General features: G+C 43.4%; 2 protein-coding genes across 2 annotated transcripts; one reads left to right on the forward strand and one right to left on the reverse strand.

Annotated features, from left to right (window-relative positions):
• Positions 1 to 1173: 1173 nt before the first annotated feature.
• On the forward strand, positions 1174 to 2163 carry LOC136070116 (uncharacterized). The gene has a single exon (XM_065779545.1). The coding sequence runs from the start codon at positions 1174 to 1176 to the stop codon at positions 2161 to 2163; it is 990 nt and encodes a 329-aa protein (XP_065635617.1).
• Positions 2164 to 6865: 4702 nt separating this feature from the next.
• LOC112008993 (protein NRT1/ PTR FAMILY 6.2) lies at positions 6866 to 20773 on the reverse strand. The gene is given in 4 exon segments (XM_024041350.2): positions 6866 to 7386; positions 8098 to 8438; positions 19010 to 19560; positions 20561 to 20773. Coding segments are annotated over 4 exon segments (1602 nt in total). The 5' UTR covers positions 20750 to 20773.
• Positions 20774 to 22460: the final 1687 nt, after the last annotated feature.

Consider the following 22460-nt stretch of genomic DNA (forward strand, 5'->3'; position numbering starts at 1 on the left):
TCTGCCAGGTTGTAGCTGAATTGGAAGTTGGATATAGCTTAAAGAGGCGTCGGAGAAGGTAGAAAATATCTTCTAAAGTCTATCACCTCCTCATTAAATGCTGTCCACCTAACACTCTGGCCGCATTAATGTGGAGGTGATACCTGAATAGTAACTAAACAGCTTTATGACCACTAAGCTGAAGGTTCCGGTAGGGACTAGATGGGACAGAAAGGAGCCCCCAGGATAAGAACTACACGTGTACAAAGGAAACAAAAAAAGAAACGAAGTATATAATGTAGAAACGAAGAAAACCGGGGGGATTCGGACCAGAAAAAGAAGAAAGGAAAAAGAGAGAGAGAAGAACAGACCAATTAAAAGAGGGCCGAGGAGAGTTTTTCCTCATAGAGCGAATCAATAGTATTCCTTATTACTTGGTGAGTAGAACCCTTCCTGAAAAACAGTACTAGTTCTTGAGCCCATACTCTATAAATTTATTGTTTGGGCTTATTGGGCTGAAAACCCAACACTCAATTTAAATTGGGTCCTTACAATTGGCGCCGTCTGTGGGAAGAACTTGATCTGTTGAGAAGGAAGGGCAGGTGTGATACTCACGATGGAAGAGGGAGTACCGCAGCAACCATTGGCGGGCCCGCAACAAGCAAACGCCAATCAACAACAAGCAGAGTCTAGGGGCTCTCAGCACGGCGATCCGTCGATAGGCCGCGAACAAGGAGAGGATCACGAGGGAAGTACCCGTACAACCCATACAGATAGAAGCCGCTCCCGGGGGAAAGGCCATGTTTCTCCTGTACGGAGTGAAGGAAATCTGCAGCGTGAGATCGACAAGTTGAAGAGGGAATTGCGATATGAACGACGAAGGCGTAAGGCTCATGACTCTAAGCACTCTTCTGAGGAGTCAGATGACGCCAGTTACAGGCAGAGATCGAGAACTCCCCCAGTGAGTCTTTTTCGTGCGAGGAAGAACATCACCGTAGGCGAAGAAGCAAAAGTCCGACTCGCCAGGGTCAGGAGAATGATGCCTTGAACAAGGCTTTGAATCAGGTCTCTAAGTCGCCTTTCACACGATATATTGAGGACGCTAGTCTCCCTCGACGATTCCACCAGCCTGTGTTCACCATTTATAATGGTCGGACAGACCCAGTGGAACATGTTAGTCACTACAGCCAGAGAATGGCTATTCATGCCAGGGACGAAGCCTTGATGTGTAAGGTTTTCCCGTCTAGCCTGGGTCCGGTGGCAATGAGATGGTTTAATGGCTTGAGAACTAACACTATTGACTCTTTTGAGAAACTCACTCAGGCCTTTGGCGCTCGCTTTATTACCTGCAGAAGGGTTGTTCAGCCCTTGGGGTCGCTACTGTCCATGTCTATGCGAGAAGGGGAAACCCTAAAAGCCTACTCAGACAGATACTGGGAGATGTTTAACGAGGTGGATGGGGCTCACGATGACGTGGCCATGAATACTTTTAAAGAGGGTCTTCCAACCGAGCACGGTCTGAGGAAGTCCCTGACCGGCAAGCCTGTCACTAGTGTACGTCAGCTTATGGATCGAATAGATAAATATCGAAGAGTAGAGGAAGATCAGATGCAAGGCAGAGGGAAAGCTAAAGCGGTAACGCAAGAGAGGAGGGATTTCAGGCCGGACCGGTACAACAACAACCGACCTCGGAGGGACTTTGGGGGGCAGTCGGGGCCTGCCAACTCCCAGGTGGTTAGCGCCGTGTTCCGAGAACCAGTGCAACGAGTTTTGGAGAAGATAAAGAACGAGCCGTTCTTTAAGTGGCCCAACAAGATGGCGGGGGATCCTGCGAAGCGTAATAGGAATCTCTACTGTCAGTATCATCAAGACCACGGGCATATCACCGAAGATTGTAATAATCTGTGGGATCACTTAGAACAGTTGGTGCAAGATGGAAAGTTGACCCAACTCCTGCATCACACCGGTGGCCGAGGAGGTCACGTGGGCTCGGCGTTTCAGGCGGACGCCTCGAGAGGACCTCCCTTGGGCACGATAAACGTTATATTCGCTGCTCCGGGGAGGACCGGGTCTTGCCCTTCCAGGGTAATGTCTGTATCTCAATGCTCGGGGAGGACCCCGGCACGAGGCCGAAGAGGGCCAGACCTGCACCTCGTTGGTGTTGGGCTTTTCAGAGGAGGATAAGAGAGGAACCATGCAGCCGCATGATGATGCTCTAGTGGTTACGATTAGGATCGGAGGGTATGACGTTAAGAGAGTGATGGTTGACGATGGAAGTGCCGCCGAGGTAATGTACCCTGACTTATTCAAGGGGCTGAATTTGAAACCTGAAGACTTGACGACATATAATTCCCCATTGGTGGGATTCGAAGGCAAATCGGTCACCCCGTTGGGAATGGTTAGTTACCCGTGCAGACTGGGTTAGATACGGTGGAGGTAGATTTTATCGTGGTGGATGCTTTTTCTCCGTATACAGCGATTTGGGAAGACCATGGTTGCATGCCTTGGGGGCGGTTTCTTCCACTCTTCATCAGAAAGTGAAGTACCCCTCGGGAGGCGAGGTTTCAGAGATTTTGGGAAACCAGAATATGGCTAGGCAGTGTATGATAATGGCCATTCAACATCGGCCAGAGGTAAGTGCTTTGGCAGTAGCCGAAGGTGATCTATAGCAATCAAGGGGTCAGGGAGCCCAGTTTGGCGCGTCCCCGGAGGAGATGAGGTGTGAAGACTTGGAAAGGGTGAACGTCGGTGATGATCCAGAGAAGTATTTTCAGGTTGGGGCTCAATTACCCCTGAGGGAGAAAGAGCAGTTGATCGAGGTTCTTAGAAAGAACGTTGACGTGTTTGCATGGAGTGCCTATGAGGCCCCAGGGGTGGATCCGGAGTTCATTGTCATCATCTTAATGTTAACCCCTCGTGTATTCCAAAGAAACAACCACCTCGGCGTCCGTCCAAGGTACACGTCGAGGCTATTAAAGATGAGGTGACTAAGTTGAAGCAGGCTGGGGCAATCAAGGAGGTATTTTATCCTCAGTGGCTAGCCAATACAGTCGTAGTGAAAAAGAAAAATGGAAAGTGGCGTGTGTGTGTTGATTTTACAGATCTGAACAGAGCGTGCCCAAAAGATCCTTTTCCCATGCCCCGTATAGATCAGTTGGTGGATGCTACAGTGGGTCATCCTCGAATGAGTTTTTTGGACGCCTTCCAAGGCTACCATCAGATCCCACTCGCGTTGGAAGACCAGGAGAAGACTGCTTTTCTCACTCCCACTGGAAACTATCATTATAAGGTAATGCCCTTCGGATTGAAGAACGCGGGGTCTACCTACCAGAGAATGATGACGAAAATGTTTGAGCAGCAACTGGGTAGAAACATTGAGATTTACATTGATGATATGGTCGTGAAGAGTAAGGTAGTGGCCGAGCACGTGGCGGACCTTAACCACACTTTTGAGATATTAAGGAGGCATAAATTGCGACTGAACGCATCCAAATGCTCATTTGGGGTAAGTTCAGGTAAATTCCTAGGTTACATGGTAACTCATAGGGGAATTGAAGTCAACCCCGACCAGATTAGAGCCATTGTTAACCTGCAGCCACCTCGGAATCCCAAGGAGGTCCAGAGACTGACCGGGATGACCGCCGCCTTGAACAGATTCATATCCAGATCGGCGGATAGGTGCAGGCCTTTCTTCTTACTGCTCCACAAGTGGAAAGGATATGAATGGACCGAGGAGTGTGATTTAGCATTTCAGCAGCTGAAGGAGTATCTATCTCGGCCACCCATTATGTCTAGCCCCGAGGTAGACGAAGTTCTTTTTTCCTACCTGGCGATCACCACTCACGCGATTAGTTTTGTTCTGATACGAGTGGACAACGGAGTACAACGGCCGGTCTATTATGTGAGTAAATCTCTTCACGAGGCTGAGGTACGCTACCTGCCATTAGAAAAGGCCATCTTAGCAGTAGTGCACGCCACCAGAAAACTTCCCCATTATTTTCAGGCGCACACAGTGGTTGTCCTGACTCAATATCCGATCAAAGCAGTACTTCGAAGTGAGACTATACTGGTAGGGTTGCCAAGTGGGGCACAATTTTAGGAGCTTTTGATGTCAAGTACATGCCCCGCACTTCCGTAAAGGGTCAGGTGCTCGCCGATCTAGTAGCCGAGTTTGCTGAAGGACCTGAAGAGACAGAGACCGGCCCAAGTGGCATGGATGAAAAATGGTTGGCCTCATTTCCGCTCAACCTGTCTTACTCTGGACGGTATATGTGGATGGGGCACGAATCAGCGGGGGTCGGGAATAGGACTTGTATTGATATCCCCCAAGGAAGTCGTATCGAAAAGTCTCTTAGGCTGGGATTCTCAGCCACTAATAATGAAGCGGATACGAAGCCTTACTAGCAGGAATGGCAATGGTCGATAAATTGGGTGGAAAGTCTGTGGAAATCTTCTCGGATTCGGGGCTTGTGGTGGGCCAGGTCAAAGGAGAGCTAGAAGCTCGAGATGCAAGAATGCAGGAATACTTGAGCCAGGTTAGGCGTATGCAAGCTAAGTTTGAATTTTTTAAAGTAACCCATGTCTGTAGGAGTGGAAATACCCACGCGGATTCTCTGGCCACCCTGGCCACTTCCTCGGCTCAACATTTACCTCGGATGATCATGATCGAGGACTTGGGCACACCTACCCGAGGAGCGACAGAAACGCTACAAGTCAATCAGGTCAATTCGTCGCGTAACTGGATGGATCCTATAATACTATTCCTCGAGAAGGATACACTGCCCGAGGATAAGTCAGAAGCAGAAAAAATACGGAGAAAGGCTCCCCGATTTTGGCTATCCGAGGATAAGAAGCTGTATAAGCGCTCTTACTCTGGACCTTATCTGCTTTGTGTACGCCCTGAAGCGTCAGAGGATCTGCTAGAAGAGCTACATGAAGGAATTTGTGGCAGTCACACTGGAGGGAGGTCTTTGTCTCATAGGGCAATCACCCAAGGTTACTGGTGGCCAGGCATGAGAGGGAAGCGCAAGAATATGTGAGGAAATGCGATCAATGCCAAAGGTTCGCACCGAATATTCATCAGCCTGGAGGAGTCCTTAATCCTCTTTCTAGTCCTTGGCCTTTCGCGCAGTGGGGCTTGGATATTGTTGGCCCTTTCCCTAGAGCAGTGGGAAATAAGAAGTACCTGCTGGTTGGAACGGATTATTTTACGAAGTGGGTTGAAGCTGAGCCTTTGGCTAACATCAGGGATGTTGACGTCAAGAGATTCCTGCTAAGGAACATCATTACCCGGTTTGGGGTCCCTCAAGCTCTTATCTCGGACAACGGTCTGCAATTCGATAGCAAAGCTTTCAGAAAATACTGTGCCGACTTGGGGATAAAGAATAGGTACTCTACCCCAGCCTATCCACAGGGAAATGGGCAAGCTGAGGCCGTCAACAAAGTCATAGTGGGCGGACTTAAGAAAAGGTTGGATGAGGCGAAGGGAAAATGGGTGAAGAACTCCCGCATGTTCTCTGGTCGTATAGGACGACGCCCCGACGATCAACAGGGGAGACCCCATTTTCGATGACGTATGGGGCTGAGGCGGTGATACCTATCGAAACTGGCTTTCCGACATTGAAAACCAGTAATTTCACCCCGGACGGGAATGATGAGCTGCTAAGAAAAAGTCTAGACTTAATAGATGAGCGACGAGAAAAAGCTATGGTTCAGCTAGCATACTACCAGCACAAGCTAAGCAGGGTTATGATGCCAATGTCAGATTAAGGCCGTTATCTCCGGGTGACTTAGTGTTAAGGAAAGTCTTGGGAAATACCAAAAACCCAGCCTGGGGAAAGTTGGGACCCAATTGGGAGGGGCCATATCGTATTACATCTGTTGCGGGGATAGGGGCTTACTACTTAGAAGATTTAGATGAAAAAACCATACTCCATCCCTGGAATGTAAGTAACTTAAGAAGGTATTATTATTAACAAGTTATGTTTTACTTTCCCTTTAGTTTATCCTGCTTCTGCAATATGCGTTTACACTATGAATGGAAGTATTAAACAGAAACTAAGTCATGTCAGGTCCTCGGACCACAGCGGGGCGGTGGTGGGGGGGTTTGTGTTGTGAAGGGAATTGTTTGAGATTTGTTTTGGTACATTTATTTAAAAAGTTTGAGGTTTAAAGTGTCCTATTTGAAAGCGTGGGGTTGAATGTATTCCAAATATAAAACTATTGGGTTTTTTTGAATTTTTTCTTTTTTTTTAATGTACTTTTCACCTTTGTTTTCTTTATTTTTATGATATGAAATATATACTAGTAGTCGATTAAGATTATGGAAAAACTCAATCATATTAATGAGTATGGATCAAACAAATCCTATTTTAAGAATAAAATTATCCAATCACCATCCTAATGACAGAAATCAAATTCAAAGAGCATAACTACCAAACACGTCTTGTTAACCAATTAACCATAATTTCAAATCGTCGATTGCTGGTTGGAATATATGATTATAAAGTTTACATTTATATTAAATTTTTTTTGATAATTATATTAATATATAATTTTTTTATTTATTTTGTTATTGATATCAATTCATATTCTACAGATTAATTTTACTTTTACTGCCCTTAGCCTAAATTAAAATCTTGGCTTCGTCGCAGGATTGAAATTCTTATTCCATTAATTTTCTTTAAAGGGGAGAAGGGATAATAAATGGGAGAGAACGGAGATTCAGGTAGAAGAAATCTCAAGCCACTTTATTTATAAGCGTTATTACTTTAATTTACAAGAGAAATAGAAAAGAAATTAAACCAAAACCATTCCTAAATAAGTTAATAATGTAAACAAACTTGGGAAAAATAGACATTACGTGCTTAACCGTAATGACTGATTACTAGCACTTCTACTCAGCACCGGACCCATTAACAATTGAAGCAGATTTAGCTTTAGTTGGCCTGCACCAAGCTGCACAAACAAGATACATAATAAAGTTTATAGCACCAAGTACGGCTAGGAGTGCATAGAAATAGTCAAGCCTCCCATAATTGATATTGCCAACCAGCCATCCTTGTCCATTCTTGCTTCCAGTGACCTTCTTCACCACCGAAACCAAGAAACTACTACCAAAGTAACCAAGAGCTAGAGTTGTGAAAAATAGACCGGTGCTCATGGTTTTCATTCCTTTGGGTGATCCAGTTATGAAATAATCGAGTTGGCCAGTGTAGATAAAGCCTTCACCAGAACCAACCAAGAAATATTGTGGGATTAAGTAGAAGACGCTTATAGGCAAAGTAGAGGTGGTGCCACTCACAGCTTTTACCACTGACAACCGTTTTCTCTCACATAGGGCCGCAGCTACCATTCCGAAAATTGATAGGACGAGTCCTATAGCAATTTTCTGTAAATTTGTAAAGCCTGTTGCAGAGAAATTGATGAATCATATATTCTTTCTTTTCAACGTATATATAAGCAAGGAAAAATGCCTTCAAGAAGTATAGTTTTAATTGGTAGTTAGAAACAGTTACTATTTACTATTGTGCACACACTAATACAATTAACTTAATGCATACATACATGTATAAGTAGACTGATTATGTCTCCGCATGTATAATTTTATATGTATCAATTATTAAGGTGGAACATTTTCCTCGAGTCAAACTGGGTTGCAGTAAAGTCATGAATGTATTAGTGCAACTGTCACAACATTTTTCAAAACTATTGAGATGACAAAGTATTATTTATTTTTAAACAGGCTCACCACTTACACCAATTTATCATTACATGCATAAACTTATTAGGTTTCTGTATGCCTAGTTCATATGTATCAATTATCATCATGGAACATATTCAAGAAGTCAAATTGGTTTATTGAAAACTTGTGAATATTATGATGCTACAAACTTTAACATTTTTCACAACTACTAAAATGATATGTTATTGATTTTTATATAGGTTCATCAATTTATTTGTCAATCATTCCGAATTTATCATCTCAATTATAAAAAATTTATGAAAAAAGGTCATTTATGTAAACTTTGTTTTTTAGAAGGTGTGTATATTAACTTATTGGTACAAAAAAGATTGATCAATGATATATATATATATATATATGAGATTAGTATGAACCTGGTTTCCCTTTCCATTGCTTCCATAGAGGCATGATGAGACAGTCATTAACAGCCAAAGTGATCATAATGGCAGCTACAAAGAAGGCAGTAAGAGATGCTGCTGGAATTTGAAAATTTCCAATCCTTCTGTCCATGGTACTTGCTTGCTCAACTGCAAATGTGATCATCTGCGCTTGTGTAGTCCAGAATACGATGGTTGTGGCCCATATTGGTAGCAGTCTTATAATCATTTTCACCTCCTCCACCCTTGTCACTGAGCATAACTTCCAAGGGTTTGGAGCAGAACCAGCATTGTTCTCAACCTCACCTTCCGCAACAATGGATGCCTTGTTCAAGAAACTAAAACAATAAAAGGAGAACTAATAGTTATAGCAAAAATCCATAAAATGTCTATTACTTAGGTTGAGTGCTCCTGTGCATTGAACTGTCAAGATCATTGATGAGTATAGATTAGAAGCAAGGTTAACCCGTCAGCTGTAATCCTGTGGCTTGTGTTGAAGAGCATAAAGTGGGCCGACAACCCTTCATGGCTGAAGGATATGAAGAAGGCCGACGACCCTTCATGGCTGACGGATATGAAGAAGGCCAACCACCCTTCACGGCTGAAGGGCATAAAGTAGGCTGACAGGCCTGAGGTTGATGGTTCTAACAAAACCATGACTTGGTCACCACGTATAAGTATATAAGGAAATAACTTGTATCCCACGCTGAATGTTAGTCTCCTACAAGGAAAGGGTTCCACGATCTACGGACTCTTATATGGAAAAGACTTCTATTCCAAGGAAGAAAGGTCAATCCTCGACTACTATAAAAGCCCCAATACCCTCACAAATTGAGGTATGCATAATTAACCCCTCTCTAGCACTCTAGAGTTGAAGTAAGTTCTAACTTGAACTTCAGAGGGTATTTGGCCGGCACCACACCGGTGCTCTCTGTTAGGTCATCTCCTTTTTGTTGTGCAGGTGCTATTTAGTGTGCGAGTACTGTGTAGCTCACTGGTGGTTTTTCCGGCATCATCAGTTGGCGTCGTCTGTGGGGATGGAGCATCGTTTTTACAACTTGTAAGCCATATTATCGCTTCCCGGACGAAGAGTTGCATGGTGCTTACTCGCTCAATGGCAACCACCAACAGCATTCAAGGAGATGAACCACACCCAACTACACTCAAGAGATAGGTGCAGACTCTCACTGCAGCTATGGAACGCCTCACCAAGCAAAACAACAATCTAGAGGAACAGTTACACCAAAAAAATGCAGGTCACGGCACTTAAGAACAAGACCAAGAAGGCACCAACGCCGATAGAAGAGAAAGAGAAAGGCCAGAAGGCAGTAACACTCCGAGTGAACCAGAGCGACAGAATTTGAGTATGCCATCCCTCACAGATGCGACTCAACCACACATTGCCACAGAGATACAGGCAATAAAGGAGCAAATGGAGGTCATGATGAACGCCCTCAGAGGGCGGGTATCCAGTGACCTTGACGATCTGGTAAATTGCACTGACTCACCGTTCACCGCAGCTGTCAATTCCTTCCCCCTGCCGCGTAAATTTCGCATGCCGCATATAGACAAGGACCCTCTGGATCACCTGGAGACGTTCAAGACTTTAATGCACCTCCAAGGGGTAGCGGACGAAATCATGTGTAGGGCTTTCCCTACAACGTTAAAAGGCCCTGCAAGGGTATGGTTCAGTCGTCTGACGCCGAACTCCATCAGCACTTTTAAGGAGCTAAGCGCCCAGTTCACTACCCACTTTATTGAGAGACACAGGTATAAAAAGTCCACGGCATGCCTGATGAGTATCAAGCAACGAGAGGACGAGACATAAGATCCTACAAAACGCGCTTCAATAAGAAAGCGCTCTCGATCGACGAGGCCGATGACAAAATACTTGTAGCAGCTTTCACAAATGGGCTGCGAAAGGGTAAGTTCTTGTTCTCACTATACAAAAACGACCCAAAGACCATGTCGGAAGTACTCTACAGGGCTACCAAATACATGAATGCTGAAGACGCGCTGCAGGCTCGAGAGGAAAAACCGAGAAAGAGGTAAAGGCAGGAAGATGGACGACAGGACCAAGGGAGGAAAAAGCCGAGGACGGAAGACCGAAGGGATGAAAGGCGTTCCAAGCCCCCAGGGGGAAGGTTCACAAGCTTCACCCTGTTAACCACCCCGATAGATCAAGTCCTAATGCAAATCAAGGACGAAAGGACCCTGACCTTTCCCGGGAAGCTGAAGGGAGATCCTAGCAGGCGCTCTAGAGAAAAATATTGCTGCTTCCACCGAGACTACGGTCATGACACAGCCGATTGCTACGACTTAAAGCAGCAAATTGAGGCCCTTATAAGACAAGGAAAATTACAGAAGTTCGTAAGCAAGGAAAGAACGGATCCACCGCCTTAAGAGCAGCCACAACATAAGAATGATTGTAGAAGGAACGACTACCGGGTTATCCAAAAAGGCTCGGAAGACGTACCTCAGGATGGTCCAGAACGTCCAGCTGACGGGCCCAGTACCAAAAACAACACGAAGAGAAGGCCCCATCATCGGGTTCTCAGAAGAGGATGCGCGACGTCTTTACCATCCGCACAACGATGAGCTTGTCGTCAGCCTACGAGTGGGGGACTACAACTTGCACCGGGTGCTGGTCGACAATGGGAGCTCGGCAGACATCTTGTATTACCCGGCGTTCTAGCAAATAAGAACCGGCAGAGAACAATTAATTCCAACGAATACCCCTCTTATCGATTTCGGAGGAACAATGGTATTACCCTTAGGTGCGATTACACTGCCTATGACGGTAGGCAACTATCCTCAGTAGATCACCAAGGACGTGACGTTCCTCGTGGTCGACTATTCGTCCGCCTACAACGCTATCCTGGGGCGACCTACCCTCAATTCTTGGAAGGCAGCGACCTCGACTTACCATTTGATGATTAAATTCCCTACCGATCATGGAGTATGAGAACTACGCGGAAACTAAGTGGCCGCACGCGAGTGCTACGTGGCCATAATGGAAATGGAGGACCACCTCCAGGCCATGAGCATAGAAGAACACCAGAGTACGACGAAGCCCGTGGAGCAACTCGAAGAAATTCTTCTTGACGACTCCGCATCTGATCAGATAACAAAAATTGGAACCCTTGCCAGTCCCACGTTCCGACAAGCACTTACAACCTTCCTCAAGAAGAATCAGGATGTGTTCGCCTAGAGTCACAAGGACATGCCAGGAATAAACCCTTCAATCATGGTGCATAGACTGAATGTGTCGCCCTCCTTTCCACTCGTCCAACAGAAGAAGCGGGTGTTTGCCCTGGAGAGAGATCGGGCCATAGCTGAAGAAGTCCGCAAACTACAAGAGGCAAACTTTATTAGGGAAGTTTACTACCCCGATTGGCTAGCGAACGTAGTGATGGTCAGGAAGGCTAGCGGGAAGTGGAGGATGTGCGTAGACTTCACTGACCTAAATAAAGCATGCCCAAAAGACAGCTATCCCCTCCCGAGGGTCGACACTCTAGTAGACTCTACAACTCAACACCAACTACTAAGTTTTATGGACGCTTTCTCCGGTTACAACCAAATCCAGATGCACAAAGCCGATCAAGAGAAAACTTCATTCGTAACCAGCCAAGGCCTCTTCTGTTACAAAGTAATGCTGTTTGGTCTAAAAAATGCGGGCGCGACGTATCAAAGGCTCATGAACAAGATGTTCGCACAGCAAATTGGGAGGAATGTTCAAGTCTACGTTGATGACGTGCTAGTGAAAAGCCGAAGGGAGGAAGATCACCTAAAGGACCTCGAAGAGACATTCGATACTCTATAGTCTTACAACATGAAGCTTAATCCGAGAAAGTGGGCCTTCGGGGTGACGGCAAGAAAGTTCCTAGGATTCATGGTGTCACAGAGGGGCATCGAAACCAACCCAAACAAAATCTGGGCTATAGTAGAGATGGCACCACCAAAAAATGTGAAGGAAGTGCAAAGTCTCAATGGCAAGATAGCAGCACTAAATAGGTTTGTATCAAGGGCAACGGACAAGTGCCTGCCCTTCTTTCGCACACTGAAGAGATCTTTCGAGTGGACTGCCGAATGCCAATAAGTGTTCGAAGAATTGAAAATTTATCTCTCTTCCCCACCACTGCTGAGTCCCTCGCAGCCAAGTGAAGAACTTTTTATCTATCTTGCTATCTCCCCAGCCGCTGTCAGTGTCGCCTTGATTAGAGAAGAAGACAGAGTGTAGAAGCCTATCTATTACACCAGCCGGGCACTACGCGGAGCCGAAGAAATATATCTGCCTATGGAAAAGCTTGCATTTGCACTAGTTACGGCAGCACGCAAACTCAAGCCGTACTTTCAAGCCCACACGATGATCGTCCTAACTAACAAGCCTTTGCGACGGGCGATGAGTAACCCTAAAGCTGCTGGACGATTGGCCTTATAGGTTATAGAGTTAAGCGAGTTTGACATCCAGTATCGCTCACAAACCGCCATTAAAGGACAGATCATTGCAGATTTCATAGCTGAGTTTACAAATGGCGAGGACAGGGGGGCAGAAGAATCTCCCCAATGGAGCATACATGTGGACAGATCCTCCAACAGGCAGGCCGGGGGTGCCGGCGTCATACTACAGTCACCCGAAGGAGACACAGTCGAGTGTATGGTCTGCCTTGAGTTCCCCACCACCAACAATGAGGTAGAATACGAAGCTTTGGTAGTAGGGCTTAACCTCGCCAAAGCTGCAGGAGCCAAGAATGTGATCATTTACTGTGACTCTCAGGTCGTGACTAACCAGATAAATTGGGACTACGAGTGTAAAGGCGAAAGAATGAAGAAGTATCTGGACCAAGCAAGGAAGAGGGTAAATAAGCTGAAGGCCGAAGTTATACAGATCCCCCGGGGAGAAAACAAGCGAGCTGACCGACTAGCCAAAACCGCTTCAGCCGAACATATGGCTACCCTTGATAATGTACTCTCCTTCGTTCAACTCTCTCCGCTCATAAATTCTGTCGAGGTACAAGAGCTTGGTACCAAAAGTGATTGGACCGCGCCATTAGTCTCTTGCTTGAAGAACGGCGTATTGTCGGACGGAAAGGAAGCTGCAAGAAAACTAAAAGTCTAAGCAGCGAGGTTCATTCTGATAAGAGACATCTCGTACAAAAGAGGTTTCTTTCGACCCCACCTACGATGCTTGGGCCCTGAAGAAGCAGACTGCGTCATGAGAAAGGTGCACGAGGGAATCTGCGGAAACCACTCAGGGTCGAGGTCATTAGTGCACAAGCTAGTACGAACAGGGTACTTTTGGCCAACCATGCAGAAGGATGCCGAGACTTATGTGAAGAAATGCGACAAGTGTCAAAGGTTCAGCAATATCATCAGACAACCACCTGAAGAACTTACCTCGATAACGGCGCCATGGTCGTTCGCTCAATGGGGACTGGACATCATAGGGTCGTTTCCTATGGCAATACGACAACTGAAGTTTCTAATTGTAGGCATCGATTACTTTACGAAGTGGGTGGAAGCAGAAGCCTTGGCCACCATTACAGAAAAGAACGTACGTAGTTTTTCCTGGCGATGTATCATATGCAAATTTGGCATCCCTAGAGTCTTAGTCTCGGACAACGGGAAGCAATTCGACAACGACTCCTTCCGAGACTTCTGCTCACAGTTAGGGATACGGAACCACTACTCCTCCCCCACCCACCCCCAAGCCAACGGATAGGTCGAAGTCACGAACCGATCCTTGCTAAAAATTATCAAAACTCGGCTCGAGGGGGCAAAGGGCATATGGGCAGAAGAGTTGCCAAGCGTACTTTGAGCCTACAGAACTACGGCAAGGACACCAACAAGAGAAGCACCATTCTGACTAACATACAGAAGCGAAGCAGTTATCCCAGCCGAAGTTGGCATCACGAGCTACAGAGTGCACAACCATGACAAAAGAAAAAATGACGAGGCCATACATCTACAGCTCGATCTGATAGACGAAGTCATGACAGCAGCAGAACAAAGGCTCACACGGTACCAGGACCGAATGGCCAAGCACTACAACTCCCGGGTCAAACACAGAGACTTCCAAATTGGAGACCTCGTTTTAAGGAAAGTCATGGGCATAGCAAGAGACCCGGCTCAGGGAAAACTTGGTCCAAACTGAGAAAGACCTTACCAAGTCACGGCGTGGCAAAGGAAGGGCACCTACCATCTAGAGACACTAGACGGACGAAAGTTGCCACATCCATGGAATGCTGAACACTTGCAAAGATACTACCAGTAGAGATGACGACGTGAAGAACAACACCCCCCCCCCACCCCCCCCCTTTCTTTTTCTTTTTTACAATTTCCTCAGATTTATTATTTACTTTTAAGCTTTTGCTACAATAAGCCCAAAAGGGCAGGTTTTATTTTTTGGACTACATTTTATATAAATGCATGGCAATAAGAAGAGTTTATTCAAAACAGCTGAAGTTTCTACCTACAAGTCCAAATTCTAAAAATATATTAAAGTAGATGTTGGCAAGTCCACAAGAGGGACGAACCAAAAAGCTGACGGTCTAATAAAAGAAGAGGGACGAACCAAAAAGCTGACGGTCGAATAAAAGACGTTGGCAAGTCCACAAGAGGGACGAACAAAAAAGCCGACGGTCTAATAAAAGACGTTGGCAAGTCCGCAAGAGGGACGAACCAAAAAGCTAACGGTCTAATAAAAGACGTTGGCAAGTCCACAAGAGGGACGAACCAAAAAGCTGAAGGTGTAAAAAAGACCGACGACTTGGTCGTCAACAAAAAAGACGTGCCAAAAACCTGATGGTCTAAATAAAAAGACGTTGGCCAAATCCATAAAATGGACGACACCTAGAGCCGACGGTCCCACATGAGTGATCTCTTTTCAAAAAGTAATAAAAAACATGGCAAGTTCATAAGGTGGACGACCTTGTCCCTGGATAATAGAGAACCATTAAAACTCCCTAAAGCAATAGATAGAAAATCTATAACGAAGACAAGTCCTTAATGTAAAGGAACCCAACATTCAATAAAATTGACAAGATCATCAAAAGTCAAGGCTGACGGCTTTACTAAGCTAACGATACTATAAGCAATAGTCGAAGCTAACGGTATTAATAAGATGATGGATACACAAGTCCGAGGATATATATAAAGATAACTAGGCTGACGACCCCCAACCTACAGATGGGGGGTAGCCTTAGCATCTACAAAGCAAGAAAAAGAAGCGCATAAGCTAACGGCCATACACACATGTTTAAAAGCAACGGGTATCATAAGCGAAAATAAATTAAGTACAAATAGAAGCCCCAAAAACCAAGGGGGCACTTAAAAATATTGTTTACATATGGAATAAAATACAACTGTTGCAAGAAATGGAACATTGGCTAGGAAGGAGGAGCATCAATTAAAGCCTTGTTTACTCTTTTTGGACAGGAGGGTCGGCTGCATCTAGAACCTCCATAAAAGGATCGGAGATAGTGACGGGAGGGTTCACGATAGGCTGAGCTAGAACAACATCGTCACCTTAAGGAAGATCTGCCAAGTCGTCACCTTCGACAATGACGGTGTCATTAGCAGGCGTCGCTGGTGGGAGTCCATCTATAGTTATCCTGGATAGATCCAACTCAGGAAAGGCCGACGCGACTTGCTGTAGGCAGTCGTTGAACCCAACACCATAGTACCCACCGCAGGAATTAATATAAGACTCTGACTCCTTGAACTCCTAGACAGTGTTAGCCCTAACCGTCTCCACCTTCTTACGAAGGGCCGTCAGCTCTTGTTCTAGTTGCTCCTGCTGAAGACCCGCCTCCTCTAACTTCTGTTTCATTTCTTTCAGCTCAACATTCAATAGACGCATGGCCTCCTTATACTGAGCCTGCTGATTTCGCATATTAGCGTTATGTGTGCTGACGCGAGTGACAACACCCTCCTTGGCCACGCACCGGTCCTGAAGCACCTTTACGCGAACCAAGGCCTAGAAAAGGATACAACTGTCAGCCATTAAACATGAAAGAGATAAGAGAGAAGCCAATTAAGAGAGACGGCTTACCCATGTGGGGTCAAACAAAGCTGATGCCCCCAGCTCCTCCGTCCCCAACAATGCACAAGGATCTATGTCCATCGGCTTTATAAGCGATTCTACTGCTTTGACGGTAAAGTCCTTGTGCGTCAACAGGCAACGGGGCCCCTCTAGGACAGGACCAGAAGAAGTCATCACGCCCTTCCCTGCCCCGTGACTTGACTTGGGGGTTGACTTCTCTGGAGGCTCATTCCCAAAAGTGATGGCTACCTTCTTAAGGGGACAGTTGGCATCCCCGTCGGGTTTCCTTTTTAAAGAACCTTTAGTGACGGTCTTGGGGGTTGACGAGAATGTCATCTCCCCCTTTGCTTTCTTTTCCTCTTTCAGACAGGCAGCGGCAGCCCTTTTCCGTTGCTTAGCTGCATCCATCTCTGCAAAAGAAATACATAAGAGAAATTGACGACAACACAAAAAAATGAAATGAAATAAAATAAAATAGCTGAAAATAACGGGACCATATGATCAAGCTACTCACGGTGACGAGAAAATTCTTCTAGCTTGAGAGCCTCAAGCGTCAGTTCAGGACCCCCGCAGTATGCGTGAAGAGTGCCAAGAGTAATTAAATCTCGACACGATTGCTCTTCTAAGGGAATCTCTAAAACCTGACGGATAAAATCTTCCTACTCGTCGGTTATTAAGGGGCGAATGTGGGCTAACAAAGACAAACAAGTTGACAATGTTAGAACCATTCAAAAACAGATAAGTTATTACATGTAAAAACTGACGGGGACAAAAGCTGACGGCTAAAACCTGACTACTTGACAAACGCCCAAGTATTATCAAAATAACCATGGCGTATCGTCTCCCATTCTTCTTGATGGCACACCCAATCCGTCCCTTTAACAAAAAAGAACCTACTCTTCCAGGCTCTATTAGAATCTGGCATCTCAGACACCAATTTCAAATCCTTCTCCCTGACGGCAAAGTGGTACATCCCCTTAGAAGAAGAAAGGTGTCGGGGCCTGTAACAGTAAAAGAATTCATCCAAGGAAAGCTGACGGTGCCCTCCACTCAGATGACCCTACAATATCTCGGCACCTATAAAAATCCTCCACGAATTTGGAGCAATCTAACTAATGGACAAACCAAGAAAATCAGCCAACTGACAGTGTAAGGCCGTCAGGGGCAGTCTGAGCCCCGCAGCAAACATGGCATCGTACATACCAACGTCTACAGTTCTTCCCGTATAGCATTTTTTACCTTCCCTAGGGAAACGGATGGGAATATGGTCGGAAATTTGGAAACGAACGCACAACTCTTTAAAAATTTTGTCAATCATTTTTGGAAGAAACTTATTTACGGCCCACTCCTTGGGAAGGATGAAAGGACGGTTACCTCCAGGACTTCCAGAAGTCCCTTCACAAGATTCCTCGTCGCCTTCATCCTCGTCACTACCTCTCTCTCCTTCCATCTTAACTTCACCCTCCTCACCTACTACCTCCTCCTGACCGACTCCACGACTTCCTACCTCCTCGTTAGAAGTTTGGGCTGATGTCTCCCTCTCTGATGACCAGGAAAAGCTCCCAGACTCACTACCTGAACCAAATACCTCGTCGTAGCCCACTCCATCGCGGACCAACGATCGGTCACTCGACGCGTCACTCGACATCTGACTACCTACAAGTGACGGGTGTAATCTAAGAACCTAGGATGACGACCTCGCTTTAAAGAAATCAAACGAAATAAAGCATGTGCAAAAGAAAAAAGATGAGGAACTAACAAGTTTCTCAAAGGTGATGGTTGAAGAAGTGACGGTAGAAACGTAGCCAAACGGTAAGGAAGGACTGACGGAAGATAGGCGACGGATTTACTCTCCAGGAATCAGTAAAAGTGAAATAGGAAAAGTGAGGAGAGGTGGACCATATATATAAAAGGGAAACGCACGGAAGATGAAGCGACGCCCTCGTCTAGAAGCGGAGCCAACCGAGATTCGCCACGTGTCCAAGCATTTAATACTGACTGCGTCGCGGGAGTTATTTTCTCTCTCCTGGCCAAGAATAAAAGGTAACAACAAAAAATATACAACTCCACCTACCCGTCAATGTAAGCTGACGGGAATATGGAGTAAGGGGCAACTGATGAGTATAGATTAGAAGCAAGGTTAACCCGTCAGCTGTAATCCTGCGGCTTGTGCTGAATAGCATAAAGTGGGCCGACGACCCTTCATGGCTGAAGGATATGAAGAAGGCCGACGACCCTTCACGGCTGAAGGATATGAAGAAGGCCGACGACCCTTCACGGCTGAAGGGCATAAAGTAGGCTAACGGGCCTGAGGTTGACGGTTCTAACAAAACCATGACTTGGTCACCACGTATAAGTATATAAGGAAATAACTTGTATCCCACGCTGAATGTTAGTCTCCTACAAGGAAAGGGTTCCACAATCTATGGACTCCTATATGGAAAAGACTTCTATTCTAAGGAAAAAAAGTCAATCCTCAACTACTATAAAAGCCCAAATACCCTAACAAATCAAGGTACGCATAATTAACCCCTCTCTAGCACTCTAGAGGTGAAGTAAGTTCTAACTTGACCTTCGGAGGGTATTTGGCCGGCACCACACCGATGCTCTCTGTTAGGTCATCTCCTTTTTGTTGTACAGATGCTGTTTAGTATGCGAGTACCGTGTAACTCACTGGTGGTTTTTCCGACATCATCAATCATAATGATATGTGGTCATAAGTAGACACTTGTCATAATCTTGACAAGCTCAATGCTCGATTGAATCGTTGACCTTAATAGTTAATACTGTTATGATCAATTATTTTTCCATATAACAATGGTTTTGAAATATTAAAGACATGAAATCTCTAAGAAATAAACTTACCGGAATTGATTCGTGTGATCAATTCTTGAAGCCTCAGGAGAATCCCCGTACAATGATCCAACATTAAAAGGGAGGTCCATATTCCTTTTCCTTGTAGCGGCTACAATAACTTGGAAAATATGAACCAAGGGGCTTCCCAAGCTTTTCTTGTTTCTGTATCTCTTAGTCCCAAATAAGAAGACTATAATGGCTATGAACATCGAAACAGAGCAAATTCCATAAACCCAGCTTCGACCCACTTTTTCTTGTAAATACACAAGCACCGTGACCGCTGTCAAAGTTCCTATGCTAATGAAAAAGAAAAACCTATTGAAGAAGTAATCCCTCTTAGCCTTCTCATCCTCATCTTTCTCGTCGAATTGATCAGCTCCAAACCCTGATACACTTGATTTTAGGCCACCAGTTCCTAACGCAATTATGAAGAAATCCATGTATAGAATTCCCATTTGCAATTTATTGGCTTGTTGGCAGTGAGTAGTACTGGCAGTTGTACCGCAAGGAGGTGGGCGTAGCTGTGGTAATTTTGTTGATAATGCTAATGCACCAGTGCCCTAAATCACCATGCAAACAAAAGAAAAACGAAGTAAAGAACTTAATGCTTGGAATTAATATGACTAAATATATATATATATATATGGCCAAAACTTAGAGAAAATTCAATTAAATTTTAATTGAATTCTCAATTTTGCGCCACTCATTTAATTTTAATTTTGCGCCAAGTAAAATATTGAGTGTAAAAAGCAAAGAGTCCAAATATAATTAGATTTTAAATTAGATTACAATTGAAATCTAATTTTCTATCACGTGTCCATCTAAATTTTTAATTTTTATGATAAGCGAATTATTTGGTACAAAAATCGAAGAGTCTAAAATCAATTAATTTTATTTATTTATTTATTTATTTATAATAAGAAACCATTATATATTTTAGAAATGTATGGTATAAAAAAAACTGTAAGTTAATATCATCTATAATTTGAACATCTTCTAAAAAAATATGTATAATTTGAATCGTATAAGTGTGATTGTTTTTAATTATATCTATGCATATGCACGGTGCTACACACTAGTAACTTTAATTAGGGTGAACTGATTTGTATTTACTATGGAGTTAGACAATCAATGAAAAGAAATATAACTAGAAGAACAAGTGAGAATATAGTTTAAGAGTGATACTAAAAATACTACAAATACAAGAAGTCTAGAGAGTAGAGACGCGTAAAATTTCAAAGGTTACAAATTGTTATTAATAGTGGGAAATATGATATCAATAGTAAACCTAAATGAGAACCAGCAAAAACTTGTCAACTACTCAATTGTAAAAAAATAATAATAATAATAATAATAATATTGTGAAAATTATTGTCCAGTTGAATTACTCTTTTCCATATAAGCTTTACAAACTATGTGTCAATTTTTAAAAAGTAAATTTAAATATTATTTTGTTACGTTATTGAATGACAACAATCATATTTATTCTCATATTAGTTTAATTTGTAAGACTTTTGTGAAATCTTAGTAATTTTAGTATTTTCCATAGTTTAAACTTACTAGTGCATCTATTGCAGCAAAAATTGCAGCTGTCTTGTATCTGCCTAGAAAAGTATCAGCAAGAAAGCCTCCAAGCAAACACAGGAGAAATGTTGTGCCCCCGAAGTCAGTAACAATATTGGCTGAAGTTGAACTAGGCAGGTGCATTGTTCCAGTTAAGTACGTCACTAGGTTGACTACCATTGCCATTGTTGAAAGCCTCTCACATAATTCAACACCTGTACTAATTAAGAAATGAGTAGATATAGTATAAGTTATTATTTAATTTAAAGTTGGGAAATGTTAACATGCAAGGTGCTTTTTAAGGATGAGTTATTTTGGAGTCCAACTAATAAAAAAATTTAAAAATTGGCATAAATTAATGAATAAAGGGATTGAAAACATTACTAAAGTGATAAGTAAAACTCAAAACATTGGTTTCATTGGATCCACACCCTATAAAGCAAATAAAAAACTTGACATAAAATATTTCCTTAACAGACAACATATGGTGCCTGCTAACACTACCCTTTAAAGTTATAACATTAATATCTTTGAGTTCAACGCAGGGAGCAGAAATTTAGGAAGAAATTAATGAAGAGACAAAAGCTTTTTCTATGACTCCTAACAAAATAGAGTATGATAATTTAAATTTGATGCCAATACTGTTTTACTGATGAATAAAGTATTATTGAAAAGGTAGAGCCCCATAGTTTAGTTGAACTAAAGAATATAACCAGAATGTTTTCTCAAAAAAAGAAATAATATAACCAGAATGTAGCTTAATTTTGATCTTTTGGAAAGTTTTAATTGAATTATAAGATCTCAGCGTTGAATATTTTTTAAAAACTTCTTACCCGAGGCAATGTATCAGTGTTGAAATCAGATGATGGACTTTTATTTTATCTATAAAAAAAAAAGAAAGTTTAAACCTGAAACTTATCTATATACGATCTTATCACTTTGCAAATTGCTAGTGCTACACTGCTACCTACGTACATATCGATACATTTCCAATTATAGTAATAAGAAATTCAGCACCTAAAGTTTAGTGTAGCACTAAGCACGTATGAACAAACAACCAGTAGCATTCATAAATGGGCATGCTTGAATTCAACTTAGAAGCAATAGCTCAGAAGTATTCCCTACCTAAGGCAATATTAATTTTTAGGATGGGCTTCCTTCTGATAATAAAGCCTTAACAATCTTAAAATGTTAACTTCAATAAATGCACCGGAGGAAAGCTGCATCCTTATTTCAAGTTAACTCCAGGAAAGACGTAGGAGAAATGCATTGTTTGAGATTTGTCATTGCGAAAGTTTTGTCAAAATAATAAGTTTAACATTCAAGATGAAAGTTTCAAATACTCTGCAATAAATTTCACTACACTCAAATAAAATACACAGAAAAATTATCATAAGAATAAAATCTTATCTATGTACCACCGAGAGGGGTGGCCTAGTGGTCAAGGTGTGTGATCGCTATCTTGAAATCCCACATTCAAACCCTAGCGAGGAGTGGGGTTGTCTCTTACAGCTAACCCTTGATTTACTAACTCTCTCGTGGAGTTAGGACAAGGTTTGTGGTCACCCCCGACCACTATGACTAAATCTAACATTCTCTAACAAAAGTGCCCCTGTGGTAATGCCCAAGGGGTGAGTTATAATGATTGCTCCTGTCCCTTTTTGTTTAGGAAAAAAAATTCTTATCTATGTTTAAAACATTTCACACGCTTTACCACACACCACTCACTATTTTGCTATACTTTCTTATTTCCTTACACAATACACGTGCACTTTTCCTACACTTTGTGGAATAGTTTATATTAATTTTTGGATGCTGATTCCATTACGTAGGAATTACGAAGTAATGACTATATATAGATCTCAAGAAGGAGACAAGATCGTAAAATAATCACTCA

Source organism: Quercus suber, unplaced genomic scaffold (assembly GCF_002906115.3).
Source record: "Quercus suber isolate HL8 unplaced genomic scaffold, Cork oak 2.0 scaffold_211, whole genome shotgun sequence".
NCBI lineage: Eukaryota > Viridiplantae > Streptophyta > Magnoliopsida > Fagales > Fagaceae > Quercus > Quercus suber.